Source organism: Megachile rotundata, chromosome 3, assembly GCF_050947335.1.
Source record: "Megachile rotundata isolate GNS110a chromosome 3, iyMegRotu1, whole genome shotgun sequence".
NCBI classification, from domain to species: domain Eukaryota; kingdom Metazoa; phylum Arthropoda; class Insecta; order Hymenoptera; family Megachilidae; genus Megachile; species Megachile rotundata.
This window is the reverse complement of record NC_134985.1, coordinates 23,038,363-23,057,433: the sequence shown is the minus strand read 5'-3', so window position 1 is coordinate 23,057,433 and position 19,071 is coordinate 23,038,363. Positions and strand designations below refer to the sequence as shown.

Below are 19,071 nucleotides of genomic sequence, written 5' to 3'. Positions count from 1 at the left end.
ATAATAATAATAATAATAATAATAATAATAAAAGTAATAATAATAGCAATGTTAATACTCTATGAAAAAAAATACATAGAAAAACACGTATCGGTACAATATATATTTATAAGATATACGTAACCTTCTTTATATCACTCTTTTTGTTCTTCAGATATTTCTATGGAACGCGCTCACGACACATTATACAAGAGGACGATAAAGGGAAGAGGAGGGGAAGAAATAATAGGAAAGACAGAATCGTTTCGATATCGATCGATATCGATCGATACAACATTTCACGATATTATTCGGTACAAACTGTATCGCCAGAAAATTTGATAAAACATCATTGAAAATATTTCCTATTGCCGGATCGTTGGCTTCTCTATGAAAAGAGAAATGGCTCGGAGAAAAAAAAATGAAGCACGTACGATAGTTCGTTAGAAAGAAAAAGAAATTGAATAGTTAGACGATAAACGATATGTACACGTATGCTAGTAAGTACGTGTTCGATGAATCGAAATAAAAATCGATCGCGTTACGCGTGTACGCTTAACGAACAGAAAGTTTCGACGATAGAATTAAAATCGAAAAGCAAAATCGTGATATCGATCCAGCCATTCCTATTCGTTCCGTTATCCCGTCTTCCCCCTTACACTAATTTAACACGCTCAACAAAACTCGAAGAGTCAAGGTAATTGTCACGTTAAAAACGAAAACTCAACTTTCATCGTTTCTGTTAATTCGCGGAACGGAAATATTTAATCTATAAAGAAGAAAGTACGATAAAACCTCGAAATTTCCGTGCGCTCGAAGCTTCTCGTTAGCCCGCGGACCCCCGTCTCGGTGTTTCGGGGTTAGCACCGAGTTTTTTTCGCGTGTCGGCAATTCCGTTACATCGTTCTGGCTGGTCCAATCGGTATAGGTATTCCAGGGAACAGTATAGGTTTTAAAACGCGCGCGTTTAGCGAACCGTACTACACTTAACCCAGACTTCGATTTCTCGAGAGAGAGAAAAATATCAAAGTTTTACTCGACCATTCTTTTTCAGTCGTTTCGAGAGAACGAGTAACCAACAAGTTCCATTCACGGTAAAAAAGGAATATTATTTATTCAGAATATTCCAGGAGCACGAACTCGACGAGAAATAACGCACACTCCACACCTCTCCGTTCCTTTCTTCGAGTCTCTCTCTCTCTTTCTATCTCTCTCGATCAGACAATGCAACGTTACTCGATACACGCGTTTAACAAACAGACGCAGTCGACATACAGCACGCACTCGACATACACGCACTGGACACGGAGTGAACGAGAGAAATTGATTTTCACGCTGTTCATCGCAGATTTCCGTCCGGAACAAATTCTATGCGAAAATATCGATGTAGAAAATGTGGAATAAAATATTTTCATCAACTCGATCATTTATTTATACCGTTGTATATGATTTTCAAAGATTTCTTATCGTTAACGTTCAGAATAATAAATAAATGTTTCAACGCGTTAACCGGCGTATGGTCAATTGTTAGTATGGCTTTTCTATTTTGGCATCGAAAGCGATATTAACGAAACTAATATTCTGAACGAGTGATCATCTCGTTTTGTAATATTTCCCGATCGTACGATTACTCGATGAAAAGAGAAATATTTGCAGAACGAGGTCACTTGTGTCGAAAGAATTCGATAAGCGCGCGACACGAGCCACATACGTTTCAAATTTTTTCCGTATCCCCCGTGTTTTGCATTCCCATGAATCGAAAAATAAGGGAATTTCTGTTCGCGGCTGAAAAGCGAACAGTTTGAAATTCTATTCGACGATAAGTACTCGATGGTACTCTTTCTCGATAGAACAATTTTATTCCACATTCTCGACTTGGAATTTTCTGTACGGAAGTTTAATCTTACTCGTGAACAGAATCAAAGCCACGTGCTCCTCGTCTCTTTGTTTCGATAATCTCGTATAAAAAGAAAATCGAAAAAGAAACTGGTACAAAAGAACAGAAGGAGAGGAAGAGACGTAGTACGTTCGCGAATAAATTGATCCGCGATCGAATTTCTACGCGATAGAAATACCAAGATCGCGTCGAACAGCGCGCTCGATTCAGGGCCGTGTCTAGAAGACGAATAATAAGCAATACCGACCACGACAATCCGTGTTACGCTCTGTACTTGTTCGTTTAATTCGTTTCATTTGTTCAAATTGTTACTAGTTCGCGTAAACGAATTTGAAGAAGATCGAAAAAGCAAAGAAAGAAAGAAAGGAAGGAAGAAAGAAGAGAAATAATAAAATTAATGATACTTGCGATTAAATAATTTATTTGTTATAAAAAGTATTAAAGTCTAATAAAATATCGTAGTAAATTTGATAAAAAATAATATCGAGAAAGGTAATTTTCTCATACTATGGGAGATATATACCGTAAGAAATTTCTCGAGACGAATCTCGATCGCTAGCTTCTGACACGGCCCTGATTCGATCGGCGTACCGCGACTGGTGTGTCGGTGTTTCTTTCTTGCGCGCGATACGAAATAGCACAACCGTACGAATTATCCTTATTCCTTGGTTTCAACTTACAAGCTAGTCGTTTTCTCTTTTGTTTGTTTATTCGTTCGGGGAAGATGAAGACAGTTGTACTATCGGGGTCGGGGAGGAAATGGTCGAGAGGCCGGAACGTTGTTAGCGCAAAGGAGCTTGACTCTGACTGGTTTTCTTCGGGTTCGCTTCGAAGGGGATCGGAAGGTGCAAGGAACGGTTCGTCTTCGATTTAACGGTCTTATCCGGTTGAAGAAGCTCACGATTTCGCGCGTGCACGGTTTTGGATATCCGGGATCCGTCGTCCAGTCGTCGATGACGATTCTGTCTATATGTATGTACAAACGATGGTTTTTTAATGAAAAAGTTCGATCATCGACGCGATTACGATTTCTCTCTAGAGCGAGCCAGCTTCCTGCTACCCGTCCGTTAACGAGTCACGATCGACGTATCCACCAAACGTACGTTGGAAGTAGACGTAGACCTTCGAGTTGTACGATTTGATTCGAGGGCGACGAGAGAGCAGGCTCACCCTAGTTCCCACCTAGTCACCTAGCGGCAATGCGTCGGCTTCGAACTAATGGCCGAGATTCGAACAAGTCGAGCTTTCTCTTCGGGATAAACGTACGACGTCGAACAGAAATTTAATGTTCGCGCGAACGTTGTCGAGATGCACGAGCACGAGTTGAAATATTCCTAAAATGCCGATACAGGAAGCACCAGATATATCGGCTTTTATCGGATTTCCGAAAGGAATTCGAAAACTCTGCGGAATTTCTCGCCCTTACGAACTTCCGATTTCTCGAAAAATACACGTACGATAATCGAAAATCCCGCAAATTCGATCGATCTCGAAAGAACAAAACGATTCGAAACATTGGACGCTAGCTTTCGGAATTTTCCTTCGAATTCGACGATCTCTCGGCTAAAACGATACCCGCCGTGCGCCGTTACGAAAAGCGTCCACAGTCGAGACGGTCGGTCCGCTAATTAAATCGCGCGTAAGGATTCTTCGGAAGATGTTCACTCTCTCGACTATCCAGAGAAGCTCGATCGCTTCGATTCGTCTGGAAAGATTGGAATATCGCTTCGTGAGAGATTCCAAACAGCTGTGGTCACCCGACAGAATTTAATCGCGGTTCACTCTCGGCGCCCGACACTAGACACTCGACACTCGACACACGTAACTCGGAATCTTCGTTGTCTCGATCCCGATCTTGAAAGACTTCGAGACGATAATCGTTCCCCACTCGGATATACTATTCGTTGGCTGTTCATTTTGAAAGACTCGGGGCGGAGGAAAGATCCTATTAACGGATCGCGACATCGAACAGCCACGCTCGGCAAAGCCGACGGAAGGTCGTTGTCAAGATTCGCGAACAGCCGAGGTCCGTAGACGGCTAAACAACGTCGTCGAGGATGTTCCTGGAGCCAGCCGACTATTGCTCTGTTCGCCGCGGTCGTCGAATCAGCTTCGTGCTCCGTGCAGCTCCGTGCAGCTCCGTGCAGCCTTGCTTCTCTGAAGATCGCGTGTCACGTCTTGGAACTGTTGAAAATTCCGAGTCTCGATCTGGTCGCGAGCGTCTATACATCGATTATCCGTCGTTTGCCGGTTCGATGAACGCGAACCACCGCGAGTGATAACGTCAGCAACATGGTACCATCGGCGAGGAACTCGACGAGTCCGAACAAGTAGAAGATGGCTACGAGTCTGCTGCTATTGCCATTGGTGGTTCATTTCTGCTGAACTCTTCCCAGCCTGGCCAAAATGGTGAATAGGGGCGATTGTATTTGATGTTGTTCGAAAGAAAACACCCAGAAAATACATCGACTATTAACGTGACCGTGAACCTAACCACATCGACCTCTCCTTCTCTCTTCGTTCTTTCTTTTCCTCGTCAATTTTTTACTTTTTTCGTCTTTCCTTCGCTTCGTACCTCGTTCGTTCCACGAAAACGTTTGCTACTCGAGCGTCCATTCTATTCTCTTTCTACCTTTTCCGCTAATCGTCCGCGTCTCGGCGTCAGTTCGTTTCTCGATTCGTGTTTTCGTCGCTCGTATGTATCGCGCGAAAAAATAATACGTCTTTTCGAAGGAGACCCGTTCAGTTTTCAACGAATCAGTTTTCGCCCGTCCATACGGAACATTCGAGAGACGAATCGAATCGTTTCTAGGACGATATAAGGCAAACGCAGCGACAGATGCACGGTAGGATGAAAAGCTCGAAAGCAAAGAGACTCGAGGGCGACGAGGTTCAGAGAGAAGGACGATACATTTGTATTTGTTTGTTTGTTTTTTGTTTTTTTTTTTTGTTTTTTTTTTGCGAGGCGAATGCATGTGGATATCTTTTTTCCCAACGATTTCGGTTTTTGTGCTTTTTTTTCTTTTCGTTTATTTTTCACCGGTGTCCGCTACCGTGGCACAGGAGATTATTTTCGACCCCTCTTTGCCTACATTTGCGACTTAGGATTTAGTGTCTTAGCTTTCGGTTACCTGGAAAAAAAAATTCAACGAAAGAACGTAAAGCAGGACGTATTCTAGCAGAGTCTCGATGCCGGAATTTGTTTTCTTTGTTCGGTTTGCTTCGTTAACTTTAACTACGTATCCTTCCCACGAAAGGAGTGACGAAAAGGAGTAAGGACGGGAATCGAGGAACGAAGGATAGGAAAAGGGAGGTGTCTCGTTCGATCTAAAATTGTTTTCGTCGGTATTACAGCTCGAAACGAATCGATAAGTTAACGGAGCCTATACGACCGTAATAAAAAGCGTATAAGCTCGAATCGATTATTTTTTTCCGCTTCTAATAGCAACGAAAATAATTTCAACGTTCGGTTTAAGACGCCGTGTGTAGAGCGTAACTTGAAAAAAGGCCCAGTGCATCCCGATAGCAGGCAAGTAAGTTTCAACGTCGCGTTTGGAAAGAATGTTTCTTTCGTTTTTTAACCCCTCGATGATCGATGTCCCGTACCTTCGTATCGTGTGTGCATACTTTTCTTCGAAGCGAATCGATTCCACGAGTTATAGCTATAGCTAGCGGCTATCGCGGCTAGCGAACAAACGAGAGAGAATATCGTAGAAATACCGAATATCTAAACATTCTTTCCAAAGGACAAAGTGCATACCCTCTTCCCCTTCTCAATTTCTCCCTTGATCCGTACAGATCGAGAGAGAACCATGCCACGGTATCAAGACACCAAAATCTACGAAAATAAACTGACCCGTACAATTACGATCGAATGCAAACTAAACGTCTATCACCGACATCTAATTCGGAATTGTTCTCGATGATAAAATACCGGACGAAAAAGAAAAACGCAATCGGTATTACGATCGCATCGTGTCGATAACGCACACGACGCGTAAGCGACTACTAATAAGCTATTCGATTACTTTTCATCGAGTAACGACAAATAACTGTGACGCGGTGATCCGTGTCGATCGAAAGATTTCGTGAATCGAATCGCGATACGATGTGCAATGTTTCATGCAATATACGATATAGAACGATATAGAACGATATAGAACGAAAGCACCGAGTGTAGCGAGCGCCGATATTCGAAAACCTCTCAAGATCGATTCGATCGTACTTTGGCGTCCAAAAGCTCTGTGTCTCTATGTAGGTATAAATACAATGTACGATCGACGTCAAAAAAACAACTCGTCGCGCACCGTTATCGGAGCATGTTACACTTGGATGCTATTAGAGATGACATTTGCCACGATACGTTATGAGAAACTCACTTGTTCTTCGGCTGCATTTCACCTGCAGCTGCATCCCTGCGATGCAACCTCATGCTGACCCTTCGCTCCTGGAAAACGCCTCCTGACACTGAAATATATCAGTAGAAAACAAATGATTCGTTACCACTGAACAAACCGATTCGGAAAATTCAAAGGCAGCTCACCCGTGTCGGAACACGAACTAATATTAGTTGAATAAATTCGAAAACTTTACGATAAATTCCTTTCTTCGATAAAAGTATACGATACATTATATAGTTAGATAAAAAAGAAAGCTGTTTCTTCGCCTTTACGAAGAAAAGCCTTTACTTTCACCTATCAAGAAAGGATGAAATTTTTCATTAACTGAACCACGATCGAGATTTTGAAGAAACGCGTGTTCGATCGTTGCTCTGCTAAGTACTTGAATCTCTGAAAGGCTTATATTAAAAAAAAAACCTAACGATTCTTCGAAACTTCTCGGCTAATGCTCCTATTGCATATAAAAGGATCCCTAACCAGATATCGAACAAACTTATCCTCGAATCCTGCTGCATTGTTCTCGATTCTCGAAAACAATCGGTGCGAGCGATTGAACGTTGCGATTAATTCGAGAAGCGAAAGAGCGATTTTCCCTGGAAGAGAACAATTCGCGATCGTCGCGGCACAAGAAAACAAGACGCTAGAGAACTCGGTCGAAAATATCAACGATCGCGTTACGAAAGCTTAGACGACTATTACTCCACGAATATTGCGCTATGAAAAGAAAACGAGTTTCGAAGACTAGCATATGACCGGTACATTGTTGCGAACGCGAAAGAAAAGTTCGCGCGTTACATCGGGATCCTTACTATCTTCTTAGTAGCGCTTATATGAATCGAACAAGAAATTTCGACGGAAAAATGACAGGATTCGAAGCTCGCCAACGGTCTGAACGACCGTTCGAACGGCCGTGCGTTACATTTTCGTTGCACGCGCGAAAAAATTCCATTTTGAACAATCGCTCGAGCACTAATTTTTCTCTTTATGTTTCTCGAAGAATATATTCGATTAACGTCGAAATAATTTCGATAAATGTAAGGTGCGAGACGATGCAGGAACAAGCGAGTGATTTTTCACCCTTGGCAATTGAAATGGAAAAAATATTTGATCATGAATCGAAAAAGAAGAGAAAAATCAATCGAGATAAAAATGATGTGCCTTCTCGAAGAGAGATGTGATGCGATAGCTATGAAAGAAAAATTTAACGAAAAGGAAACCGCAGTAGCGTTACTCTTTTACGCGAAATAAAAATGATAAACAAACGTATATACATCGATTTGGTTTTTCCATTCAAGCCAAGTGAGAAAAGAATTTTGACAAGGACAATCGACAATGTCGTGTGGTAAAATAAATAAACAGACAAGTCCTTGAATGGAAAAACATTTATTTACTACTTTCTCTTTATCATCGTCGTTATCGTCGTTGTTATCGTCGTCGTCGTCGTCGTCGTCGTCGTCGACGTCGTCACTATCGATAAAAACGGATCGATTACAAATATAGAGGACGGTTAGGGTAACCGTGAAAACTGCCGCGAAAAGAAAAGACAGGGAAAAGGATAAGAGAAAATGATCGTAAAACGCGGTGAAAGGGAAAGTAACGATACTCAGGATCCAACGTATTGCGAGAGAAAAGAACGAGAAAAGAAGCATATTCGAGATTTTTCAGATTCAGGACGAACAGCTACAATGGTTAAACAAAATAATGGAAACGCTTGTTACAGGTACAACGTCTCATTTTATTAACACGTTGAATGCTAGTAAAAGAGAAACTAATTTACCACATAATATTTTAACAGAAATTATTGATCGTACGAACGCGCAGTTTCCTCTTCAATTTAATTTCTTAACACATTTCGTTTTAGCGATACAACAGCTAGAGCGTTCGTAAGTTTCGTTTCTTCTCCTTCGTTCGATTAATTTAACAAAATTAATACTCGAAAATCACCGTTTTCATTTTCCCCTTTTAATAATATTCGACAAAATATATCATCGTCAAATTTCTCGAGCGTTATTTTAATCTGATAAAATGAATTTTGATCTCCACGGTATTCAACGTGTTAATATGAAACAAAATGAACACATTGTGGACCATAAATATGGCAGTGGAGACGAATCGAAAAAGAGGATGTTAAGAGGACCGAAATAAAGGAACAACGGACGTGCGCAATGATCACGATGGTAGAGCATGCCAATGACAATAAATGCTCGGAATAATTACAATTTCAAAAGATCGAAATCGCGAACGATTAAATGGTACGAATAAGACGCTTGCCACGGTGTCTCGTGTAATTGTTGCCAAGAGATTTCTAATTTCGTTCGAAAAAGATGATTGTATTCCCTGTTCGTATCTCGCTAGCTTTAACCATCGTAGAAAGAGTGTAGCAGTCTTGTAATCGTCGTAAGCCCGCAAAAGAAAGACTTACTAAGCACGAATGATCACGATAGTAATTATTTATTTTCTTCAACTGAACGTTGAAGAAAACGTATCGTGACGACAATTACATGGAACACCCTGCGCATTTCATGGAGCTTGCATCGTATTATCAAGATTTCGATCGTATCTTTTTAATAGATGGCGTTAGCGTAAACTCCGAGGCTTTCATGATAGATAAACGATCATGTTGCGCGTTTCGAGTTTCTCTAAACAACAAAACGTTCATCATACGCGTACGATATTTTCATAAGCGCAATTGAGCGCGCTCGAACGCATTTGAACGTTAAGCGAATGTCGCTCGTTAAGCGAGTGATTTACATATCTCCGGACGTCTTCGTTGGTGATCGGTTGTCTCCGTCGCGAGCTTCTTCGATGTATAAAATTGTACGTACGGCGTGACGCGGCTTTCGCTTCTCCCATTGTCCTCGTATACCAAAAGACTTCCTCCATGATACACCCCATGTGTTCGTAGAAATTCATTCCCACTAACTGCTGCTCTTGTACGATGTTTATCAACGCTATCAAATGGCTGCATAAAATGGAAAATATTATATGGCTGATTTGTAAAAGAAACCATCGTGACGGAGACGACCGAACGCTAACAAAAAGGTGCCCGTAGATAAATAGTTCGAATACCAAGCAATGAGTAAATGAAAATATCGTCAAATACGAATGAGAAAAGAAAACCACCTTACAAAACTAGCTCGCTCGCTCGTTCACTCGCTCACCCTCTTATTACCCCTCTATCACTTTTTCTCTTTCTCTCTCGATAGTCGAAAAATTAAACTTGTTTGCTTACTTGTAAATGTTTGTAGAAAAATTTCGCGCGGTTTCGTTTCGAGGATGACGGAAATCCTATTGTGATTCTTGCTCGAATTTCCGGCGACCTCTCGCGAAGTGCAGCGCGATAATTTAACTCTTTTTCTTTTTTCATTTTTCGTTTTTCGTTCAAAAAAACAGATCCCTGGGCTAGATTTAGTATTTAATCGCGTCATCGTTTTTCACCGTATCGTGTTTCTCAGGGATCTTTTTCGCAAATTATCGCGAGACGTGTAATTGGTATTTGGTAATATCGCGTAATACGATTATATGAAAATATACCCGCAAAATGCGTTATCTCGTTAGCCAACAGAGTCTCTTTCTCTTCGATATTTCACGATTACGGATTGGAACATGATCGACAGCGTACATTGTTATGCCACCACCCCATTGTACTTTGGTTTTTCGCCTATTCAGTTTCGACGATTTAATCGATCGAACGAATCCGAAGGCATCACGATGGAAATCTACGTATCTATCGATCAAATAGTATTACAGAACAAGGCAACTGACCTAAAAATTTCAAAATATATTTTATCAAAGTATCAAACTTTTTAACTTGGCAAAAATGTGTAATGTTTAACGATAGACAACTCGTGGACGAACGACAAGAATAATTATTGAACAGTTTAGAATGTATCCTCCACAGAAAAACAGTTACTTAGTTTCGCTCTTCTGTTCGCGATAGATTATTGATAAGAAAATTTTAATACTTTGGGAAGAAATTGCAGAAACTGAGAAAAGAGCTGACCTGACGCAAGAACGCGCTGAAGTATCGGTAAGAAACCTTGCTCTCCACGAGTAACGTAACGAAAAGTTCGTAAAAATAATCTGCGACAGAGATAAAAATTTAAATGCAAGTGCAAAGGAAAATATCGAAAAGTATGCCCTTCAATATAAGAAGATTACTGTGTCGCCGTATACCATAGTCTACAGATTCGTTCGAACGTGTTCCACTAAAACCATCCAAGTTCGAAATCGAGACTAGCCATTCGACGAATTGTTCTTTCTTTTCGTTGTCCACGATTTTTCCCGCGGCATCATCATTTTTCTCAGCATCGGTAGACGAAATGTTCTTTTCTTTCTCTGTCTCGACCTCTGTAGTTACCGCGTTGGTATTCTCCTCGGGTAAATTCCTCTGTTCGTCGTTCGCGCGAAACGTCTTACTTTCCGGTTGCTCGGTAAATTCTTTAGCTTCGTTCGCGTCGATCAGAATCATCTGATCTTTGTTCGTATCGCGTTCAGGGCAGAAATCAGCGTTCGACTCGACGCGAGGATGACTAACCGGCAAACTCGACAGACGCACGATGAAATCGTTTTTATGCAATCGCTGCAAAAAATATTCGCACTTTTCCCGATTACTCTGCGGCCTCTCGTATTTATTTCGTAACCTGATTCTGCGCTGCATGAGTAAAAAATGCCAGCTTCTTCGTACGCGTTGAAAGAAATTCGGTCGCTTTCGCGTCTTCTTCATCGACGAGTCCATCGATTTTTTCGACTTTTGAGAAGAATCTCCTCTTCTCCGTCTCTGATTCTTCTGATTATAAAACAGCTTCGGCTGTCCCTCCGACAACAGATCCACGCTCTTACGTTCCGTCACCGACAAGTCTATACTCCTCTCCAACGATTCGAGACTCCGATGGTTCTTCTCCTTGTTACTGAAAGAGAAATTTCTCTTCTTCTTGCCGGAACCTTCCTGCAACAACTCGCTGCTGCTTATCTTGAATATCTCACCTTCCTTCTCCAAAAATTCTACGTTTCCCGAATCGCGGCGAACGTCGTGGGTGGTGGCATGATGTCGACCGGCGATCGTCGAACATTTCTGTTTCTTTTCGTCGGAATTCGCACAACCTTTCTCTTTTTCCAAACCACCGAAGCAATTCAACGAACCGGCGGATGCTGCCGCGCGCTCCTCCTCCACGTAATCGATCTTCTTCTCGTCTAGTCTACGGTATATCTCGTCTAGTACGCTACGATACGACATCGTTTCATGAAATACGTGTTTTTCGGCTGTACACGATCTCGAAAAATAACCCTGTTTCTCTAGCTGACGAAACGACGCATTCGGACTACTCTCGATTACTCTACTCGCAGAATAATCACGGGACATACTACGATTTAATTCGGCACGATTCGACTTGGACGGCTCGCAATATCTTAATTTAAGACCCCCAATGTCCAAGGAGGCTACGTCCGGTGTTGTTTGTACCGGTGACGACTTGAACGTACTAAACTGACAGGGATTAGTAGCGCGTGGGGTTTCATTGCCATCTGTCTGCGAATATCCGACCACGGGCTGCTTGTATCGGTCGGTCATAACCTGCTGCTGGCTAAATATTGGGTAGAACTGTGCTATACCTGGAAGATCTCTCTTGTCCTGATTGTCTTGATCGCGAAGAGCATCTAGTGCCTCGCGTTTCTGCCGCATGCTTCTCAGATTTGTGGCTGTTCCGCTGACGGCCTGGCCCACCGTTTCCACTGACGCGTTTGCCAAACATTGCCGTGTGTAGGGCCTGAAAATTTCATTTAAAAAGTTATAACCGTTTAGAGCGATGGGAATACTTTAGCTTGCATTCGAACAAAACTTTCATTTACGTCACTTCGTCTTGGTAGATGTTAAATTTGATCACGTTACGAATTTACATGTTTTTCTACCGCGTGTGAAACTTCTATTTCGAAACTACAAACGTCGTAGTACTTCGAGAAGCCCGTTCAAGGTTAAGAACTTTGCGAAGGTTAAGAGCGAATAGTAAATTTGCTTTAGACTTAATTCGTTACGGTATTAGAAGGATAAGATACGTGTCAACGAACGACATGAAACCAAATGGGATACTTTTTATTTTTACCCCAACAATTCATTGGCAGTTATGACACGATTGTACTAGAAAAGAGGATAAGATCCGCATTGCTACCGCGAACATTTTCTCCAGCTGTATACGCGTGATATCGACGTGCTTGTCTACGACATTATCTATCGTCGAAACGAGTCCCCTGTATTATAAAACAACCGATACGTAAAAACCGAAGGAGAGAGGTATATTTGATTATGCGTGTTGTTAAACACGACCATTTCCCGATTCATTGACCCAAGCCGCCTAAAATAGAACGCACCGAGTAATAAAATGACCATGCTATTTATATGCGTGAAAAGACAGCATGGCGCAGATGCGATAGCTAACATTTTCACGTCTAATTTGGTAGCTGAAAGATTTTGCGGAATATCCTCGGTTTTCTGGTTGTCGTCCGTACACCAACCTAGATCGATGTTCCTGATCGTTGTTGGTCCCAGAAGGCAGGGCTGCATTCGTATGTTGCGACTGCATCGGTGCCTGTTGCGTTGAGGACAATGTTTGTTGCCTGACATTGCCAAACTTCAACATATTCCAGTCGAAAACGTAATCGTAAGTGAAGCCCTCGCCGTGAAACAATGTTCGGAAGAGTTGCCGTAGATACGAATAATCCGGCCTTTCCTCGAATCGTAGCCCTCGACAATACCTTAGGTACGACGCGAACTCTACTACAATAATAAGGGTTTCGTATCAATTCGAAGAAGCGACGTTAAATTAACGCGTGGTCGATTTACATATAAATGAAACTTTACCAGGATAACCCTTGCATAATTCTTCGACAGGCGTGGACATTTTCTTTTCAGAAATACGCTCGTACTTTTGTCTCTTTGTCGCTGCTTTCAAGCCTTGCCAAGGTAAACTACCTCTGTTGAAATACATAAGAACGTACCCCAATGATTCAAGGTCATCTCGTCGTGACTGTTCAATCCCCAAATGTGTATTGATACTCGCATATCTGTTAGTGTACAAACAAATTTCTAAAGATGCGTTTACACGAAACGATTGCCGTTTAAATTCAGTGAAATGATACATCGATTAACGAACCTGGCTGTTCCCGTTAGATTCTTGTTTTCTCGATAAGCTATGTGTTTGTGAGTACGACCATCGCGGTATTTTTTAGCCAACCCAAAATCTATAATATACACTAGATTTCCCTTCTTTCCTAGTCCCATCAAAAAATTGTCTGGCTTGATATCTCGATGTATAAAATTGCGACTGTGAATATAATCTGTTCGACTTATCTGTGAGGATGGAAACAGAAAAAATGGTTAACAATTTTATAAATTATATCAAAATTTTTAAACGGTCAAAAGGAATTATTTCAAAATTTTATTGTACATTGAAATTAAATAAAAAGCAATATACAATATACAAAATATACAAAAGTAGGAAAAAGAGGAAAAGTAAATTAAGCTGTATTCGACAAATTTTTACAGTCCTTAACTATCGTAATTACTGTACGTGTACACAGCATGGAACTAGTAATGTTAACTAGACTAAGGAGAAGAAGAACCTTTGTGGTATATGCTTTGTTTTTCCATACATTTGTTCCGTGTTTAGATCGATACCAAAATAGTTCTTTGTTGGAGACACTTTGACCGTGACCAAAGCTTTACTTTCTCCTGATGCAATGTTTTAGTTGAGATCGGAAAGCTTTATTATCAGCCAACATGGTTATTAGCTGATAAGAATGTAACTTATATTGTCATTTATTTCAGTAACAGAAAATGGACTGACAAATACTTGTACATAATCGCAACATGAACTTTGAACGCTACAATGTATGCTTTGTAATTATAATGATACCGTGGAAACAGAATCAAAGATTTCATTCAACAAGATAACGCTGCATTTGTAATCTTTTGTTTTCTTCTTTTTTCTTTTTCCTCTTTTTTTCTTTTATCAAAGGACAAGTTGATGCAGAGAATCATAACAATGATAAAGATTAATATTTACCAATTGATCGGCAAGAAGCAACACTGTTTTTAAGGAAAATCTTCTTGAACAAAAATTGAATAGATCCTCCAGCGATGGACCAAGTAGCTCCATTACCATTACATTGTAGTCACCTTCTGAACCACACCATTTTATGGTAGGTATACCAACTGGAATTTTATGGTAAAATATTTTTTCGATAACTATAAAATCAAATTTACATAATAAAACGTTCCAATTTATGTAAACATATAACATAGTTAATTTAGAAAATAACAAATATGTACAATAAATCTAATGTTGGATGACTAATAATAAAAACAAATATATTTCCTATGTAGGAAACCTAAAACTATTTATATGCAAATACTGTACAATGAAATTAAGAACCTTAGCGGCAAAAAGGCGACAGATACGTTTCTATAAATTTTAAAGAAATTAATAAAAACTGCTTATAAAACTATTGTTTCTTACTTTACATCGCGACACGATTGTGTTTTGATCGATGCATGACAAACGGCGACAAATCTGAATTTGCATTCTTGTTGCTCGAAACAAAAATGAGGCTTTAAATTGCAGGTTTATTATCGGACATGCGCTTGGCTTATGCTGAACGATGTTAAATTTTTTCTTAGATACAGTACACAAAATACGCAGAAATTTGCAAAAAAAAAAGTAATCTCTGCCTCATTTGTCGCAAGGTGCTCAATTATTTATCCCACACACGATAAAGTTGAAAAAAAAATGAGCATCAAGGAATTAATCGAACAAAGACAACGAGTGAGTTTACAATCCGTAAAATGGTAAAGCTCCGTATTACACTGTCACAGAGAATGGTGACAAGGAAGGGGAAGAATGGAGTAACATAGAGTAAAGGAGGGGAGGGGGAGAGGGGATAGAGAGAAAAAGAGGGAGAAAGAAGGTTCAGTGGCCAGCTGTCCAACAAACACAAAATTCTGACAGTTCTCTACCGATAGACCTCTCACCCATTTATTTAGTAAATAACTAACAAAACTTTACTTACCACCACCTTGCATCATTCTGTAAAACTTTGATTCTATGTGTAACTGCGGATGCCGCGTTTTTATACATTCTAACTTGATCGCGACTTCCTCGCCAGTAGAGATGTTGGTACCTAAAAAAATGTCAGACACACATTGTAGAAAAAAAAAACAAGGAAAAAAGGCTTGAACATGCATGGGGGAGTTGGCGCGTTTATACGCGTCGTAGGGCAAATATGTAACTGCCGTAACTGTCGTGGGTAGGTGGGTGGATAGTGGGGAGTCGGTAAGGTATAAGTAAAAGGTAAACGTTGAACTTGGAAAGAAAAAATTTTTACCTAGATAAATGTCGCCGAAAGAACCGCTCCCGATTTTCCGTCCGAGCCGGTACTTATTCCCAACGCGTAGCTCCATCCTCCAGCCTCGAGGGGCTTATGAAGAAAAGTAGCACGGGGCAAAGGAGACTTTGGGCAGCCGACTCGAGGAGCGCTCGGAGGCTCCGTTGTTACACTTGAAACGAGATCTGGCCGCCGTGTTACAAACTGGATAGGGCCTCCATCTTTGGTCGCGTCAACGTTCGCGGACCTACAGGCATTTCTTCTTTCTTTCCTCGAACGAATACTGTTTCTCTTCGCTGCGATGGCGGTTGCGCTGATGGCGCTAGTGTCGTTGTCGTTGTCGTTGTTGCCGTGTTGTTGACGGCGCTGCGATTGCCACTACCGTTGCTGGCGCACAGAGATCGTGCAGTCTATTATTCGTTCAACGGGAAATCGTACTCATCGTTCGATGACTTTTTACTCGTTCCGCGAATATCGACTCTGATTGGTTTAGCAGAATCCGTAACAACCAAAAAGGCAACGCGCAAGCGCACTTACGGCTATCGTGACACCGAACATGCATATCCAGTGTTCTTTTATTTAGTATTTACTATTCACGTATAATCAACGAATCCTCGATTCTTCCCGCTTTGTGTATACTCTTGTCCGCCGTGTATGCGACTGACAGAGTGGAAAGCACAAGGTATTGGCAGAACGGTAACTAGGAGGAAGAGTTTATTGAAGTTAGCCACGTTGCGCGAATCGAGTACGATTTCCCGTTGCACGAACAATATCGAAACAATCGTTAAAAGATTCGCCAGCAGAAAGGGGCAATTCACCGTTCGTCCTTGTATTTCGTGAATTTAACGAGTTTTTAAAAACAGCACGACAAACACTACCGGATCCCGTTACGAACGTCGATCCGGATAGATTAGCGCGGACCCACCAATAGGAACACGAACCGCGTAAGGGCATCAGCCCTTTCGCTGCGCGGATCTGTATCAAAAACTAAATGGCGCACAGTTACGGCCATCTAAAGATTCACCGATCACGATCCACTTTCTGATCATCTTTTTTTTAATTCACGAGCACACTTTTTACTAGCTTTCGGTAACGGAATCAATCGTCAAAGGTACTAATTTATCATTCCGTTCGAATATCACTTTCGCTCACTTTCTACGACGCGTTTATTAGATAAAAGCACTATTCTACTTGTGGTAACACTCGCTACACTCGTTGGCTCTCGATCGTGACCAACACAAGCACAACAACGAAATCCAACGAACACCGACGAAAACGTACGAACGCGAACTCGAGTTACGATTTCGACACGCCTGAAAAATTTTTGCGTCATCTGGTGAACACTGGTAAAATCACGATGCTATAACATACGTGTATGTATTTACATTCGACGTTTTTACGATTAATCGATATCCAATTGTTGAAGTTATGACTGCTTACAGGAACTTCGTTGTATCTTCTATCGTTGCAAATATTTATTATTTTTGTATTATTTATTTAAATACGAGCAATATAAATACAACATTTATCATTGCTAGTTATATTACGTTCTTTACCAAGTTCGAAAAACAGAGCGCGATCAGAATCTGAAACTCGTTGCATTGCCGCCAAAAATCATAGCAATTTCTTTCGATTTCTTAACAGATATTAAAGGAAAAACAAACAACAACAGCATTCATATTTTACGTAGTCTCGTTGTTGTGATTCACTCCGTACGAATAGAGTGCGTGATAAACAAGATAAACTCGGAAATTTAGATATCGTACAAAGTCGTAAGAAAGCAAAACGTGAATCACTACTTGTAGATATTTTTTGTCGCGATAAATTAATAAATGAATAAATTGTGGAACAGGAACGGTTTAGGGAAAAATTTTCTAACAGTTCACCATGTACAATGTGTAATATTTTATCAAGGTAAAAAATCAATAATTTTACAATAGCAGAAGCACAATTGTTTTCGTACAATTGTATCTTATTTAACGCGTTGACTTCACCTTGTTAATGTAGTTTACAATTATGATAAAATTAACGTACAGGGCGGTCCAAAAAGCACGGTAAAAATGCTAACTTTCCCAAAACATTTAGAATGGGCTCTCAGGAATCAAATGCGAAGAAAAGTCTGATTAAAATGCTTAAAACTGTTCGTAATGTTATTCGTCAAGAAAGTACAAAATTTTTGTACTTGGAATTATGTCTTTATTAAAAACTGCGCATAATACTCAATATCCTTGGAACGCCTTGTATAACATTCGTTCAAAGATTACCACCGCACGATAAAAACATGTTTTTCGGGAAGTGGTCAAATCAAAGTATAAAAAAAAAAAAAATAATAATTAATAGGACGTTACGAAATTAGAGGAAGATTAAAATCTATCTACAAAGGCCTCACAATCGCATCAATGAACAAGAAATTGACACATTTGTTTTTTTTTTCAATACTTAATATAATGCATAGTCTTGAGAAACAAGCGACGAAACGATGAAAAAAGTTTGTTCGGTTTCGCGCGAATGGCTTCGATTAAATGCGAAAGAAACAACGGATATGTTTCTCTTATGCGTTCAGTCTGTTTACGTTTTTCGATAAAAATATTATATATTTTTATTCGCTTTTATTTTTCGTAAAAAAAGAGCAGAAAGAAAGGAGTCATTAATATAGAATCAATGATATAACATGATCTATTAATTAAGAGATATTGTAAGTAGTTAGTGTTTCTGAAACGTTAACTGCCGGTCAATTAATTTTGGGCAAGACAATGAGAGAGGCGAAAAAATCGAATTGTTGCGTGCACGTCATCCCGGGAACGTTGGCAGTTCTACGCTAGGTTACATTTCTATCGTTACATTTCCTTCGTCTTTTTTTTTTAATTAAATGTTGCTTGAAGAATGCGCGGAGTGTCTTATTGAATCCCATTCTTACATTAATACCATGTAAAAATCTATATTTAGATTTACGTAACATAGATTTAGGACTTTCTCTAATCGGACCTTGGACTGGTTATTGTAGAATGTCACTGATCTGAAACAAAATATTGACACGTTACACGTTAATTCGATGTTACAGCGTAAATTACAGATTCGTAAGTAACAATGGCCACAATGATTATCGATAAATTGAAAATTCAATTGGGGACAGGTCCGAACAAGTTAGAACTTACGTCTAATTGTCAGATTATATTGGACTTATAACCCAAATACGCCTCTCGATTATGTTTTTGACGTAGGACAACTGGTACATCTTACTTTTCTCGTTGACCGTATACAATAATATACAAGTAGACATATCAGTTACCTACATATAGTTATGTCGCAAGACAGCTATACAGTTGTTAATAATAAAAGTTTATCAATGACCAAGCATAAAAAGTACGACACGTTAGAAGTTATTTCGATTAACTTCTGCGTTAGTAATCAAAATGTTTA

General features: G+C 40.2%; 4 protein-coding genes across 36 annotated transcripts in view; 1 reads left to right on the top strand and 3 right to left on the bottom strand.

Moving 5' to 3' along the window:
- The window catches only part of LOC100877380 (casein kinase I), a 28,515-nt gene extending 12,725 nt beyond the window's left edge, over positions 1-15,790 (bottom strand). For 5 of the 14 annotated variants that reach the window (XM_012297761.2, XM_012297766.2, XM_012297763.2 and 2 more), the window contains exons 1-8: positions 15,652-15,790; positions 15,337-15,447; positions 14,334-14,515; positions 13,422-13,618; positions 13,130-13,332; positions 12,784-13,045; positions 11,887-12,041; positions 6,256-6,343 (exon numbers count right to left, since the gene is read on the bottom strand). In XM_012297761.2, the coding sequence (XP_012153151.1) occupies positions 6,256-6,343; positions 11,887-12,041; positions 12,784-13,045; positions 13,130-13,332; positions 13,422-13,618; positions 14,334-14,515; positions 15,337-15,447; positions 15,652-15,727 (1,274 nt within the window). In that variant the 5' untranslated portion in view covers positions 15,728-15,790. Of the gene's footprint in view, positions 1-1,067; positions 2,843-4,179; positions 4,274-4,788; positions 5,008-6,255; positions 6,344-7,643; positions 9,239-11,886; positions 12,042-12,783; positions 13,046-13,129; positions 13,333-13,421; positions 13,619-14,333; positions 14,516-15,336; positions 15,448-15,651 lie in introns of those variants that run through there. The other 9 variants (XM_076530180.1, XM_076530181.1, XM_012297769.2 and 6 more) reach the window with 7 other exon arrangements.
- LOC100882976 (L-xylulose reductase) overlaps positions 1-17,984 on the top strand; it is a 35,621-nt gene extending 17,637 nt beyond the window's left edge. For 3 of the 4 annotated variants that reach the window (XR_013037738.1, XR_013037736.1, XR_001097438.2), the window contains exon 7: positions 155-17,984. The gene's annotated coding sequence lies outside the window, so the exon portion shown is untranslated. The remainder of the gene's footprint in view (positions 1-154) is intronic. The other variant, XR_013037737.1, reaches the window with a different exon arrangement.
- LOC143264192 (uncharacterized) lies at positions 9,643-11,845 on the bottom strand. Its single transcript, XM_076530175.1, has one exon. It carries the CDS (start codon positions 11,843-11,845, stop codon positions 10,379-10,381), a length of 1,467 nt encoding a protein of 488 aa, XP_076386290.1. The 3' UTR covers positions 9,643-10,378.
- Positions 17,533-19,071, bottom strand: part of l(2)gl (LLGL domain-containing protein l(2)gl) — a 16,133-nt gene continuing 14,594 nt past the window's right edge. For 16 of the 17 annotated variants that reach the window (XR_013037732.1, XR_013037730.1, XM_076530145.1 and 13 more), the window contains one exon: positions 17,533-18,667. Coding sequence is in view for 12 of the 17 variants with exons in the window: in XM_012297785.2 (XP_012153175.1) it covers positions 18,565-18,667 (103 nt within the window). In the remaining 5 variants the exon portion in view is untranslated. The remainder of the gene's footprint in view (positions 18,668-19,071) is intronic. The other variant, XR_013037731.1, reaches the window with a different exon arrangement.

Coding starts and splice junctions, on each gene's coding strand:
- LOC143264192 (XM_076530175.1), bottom strand. CDS start 11,845: ATGACCGACCGATACAAGCAGCCCGTGGTCGGATATTCGCAGACAGAT.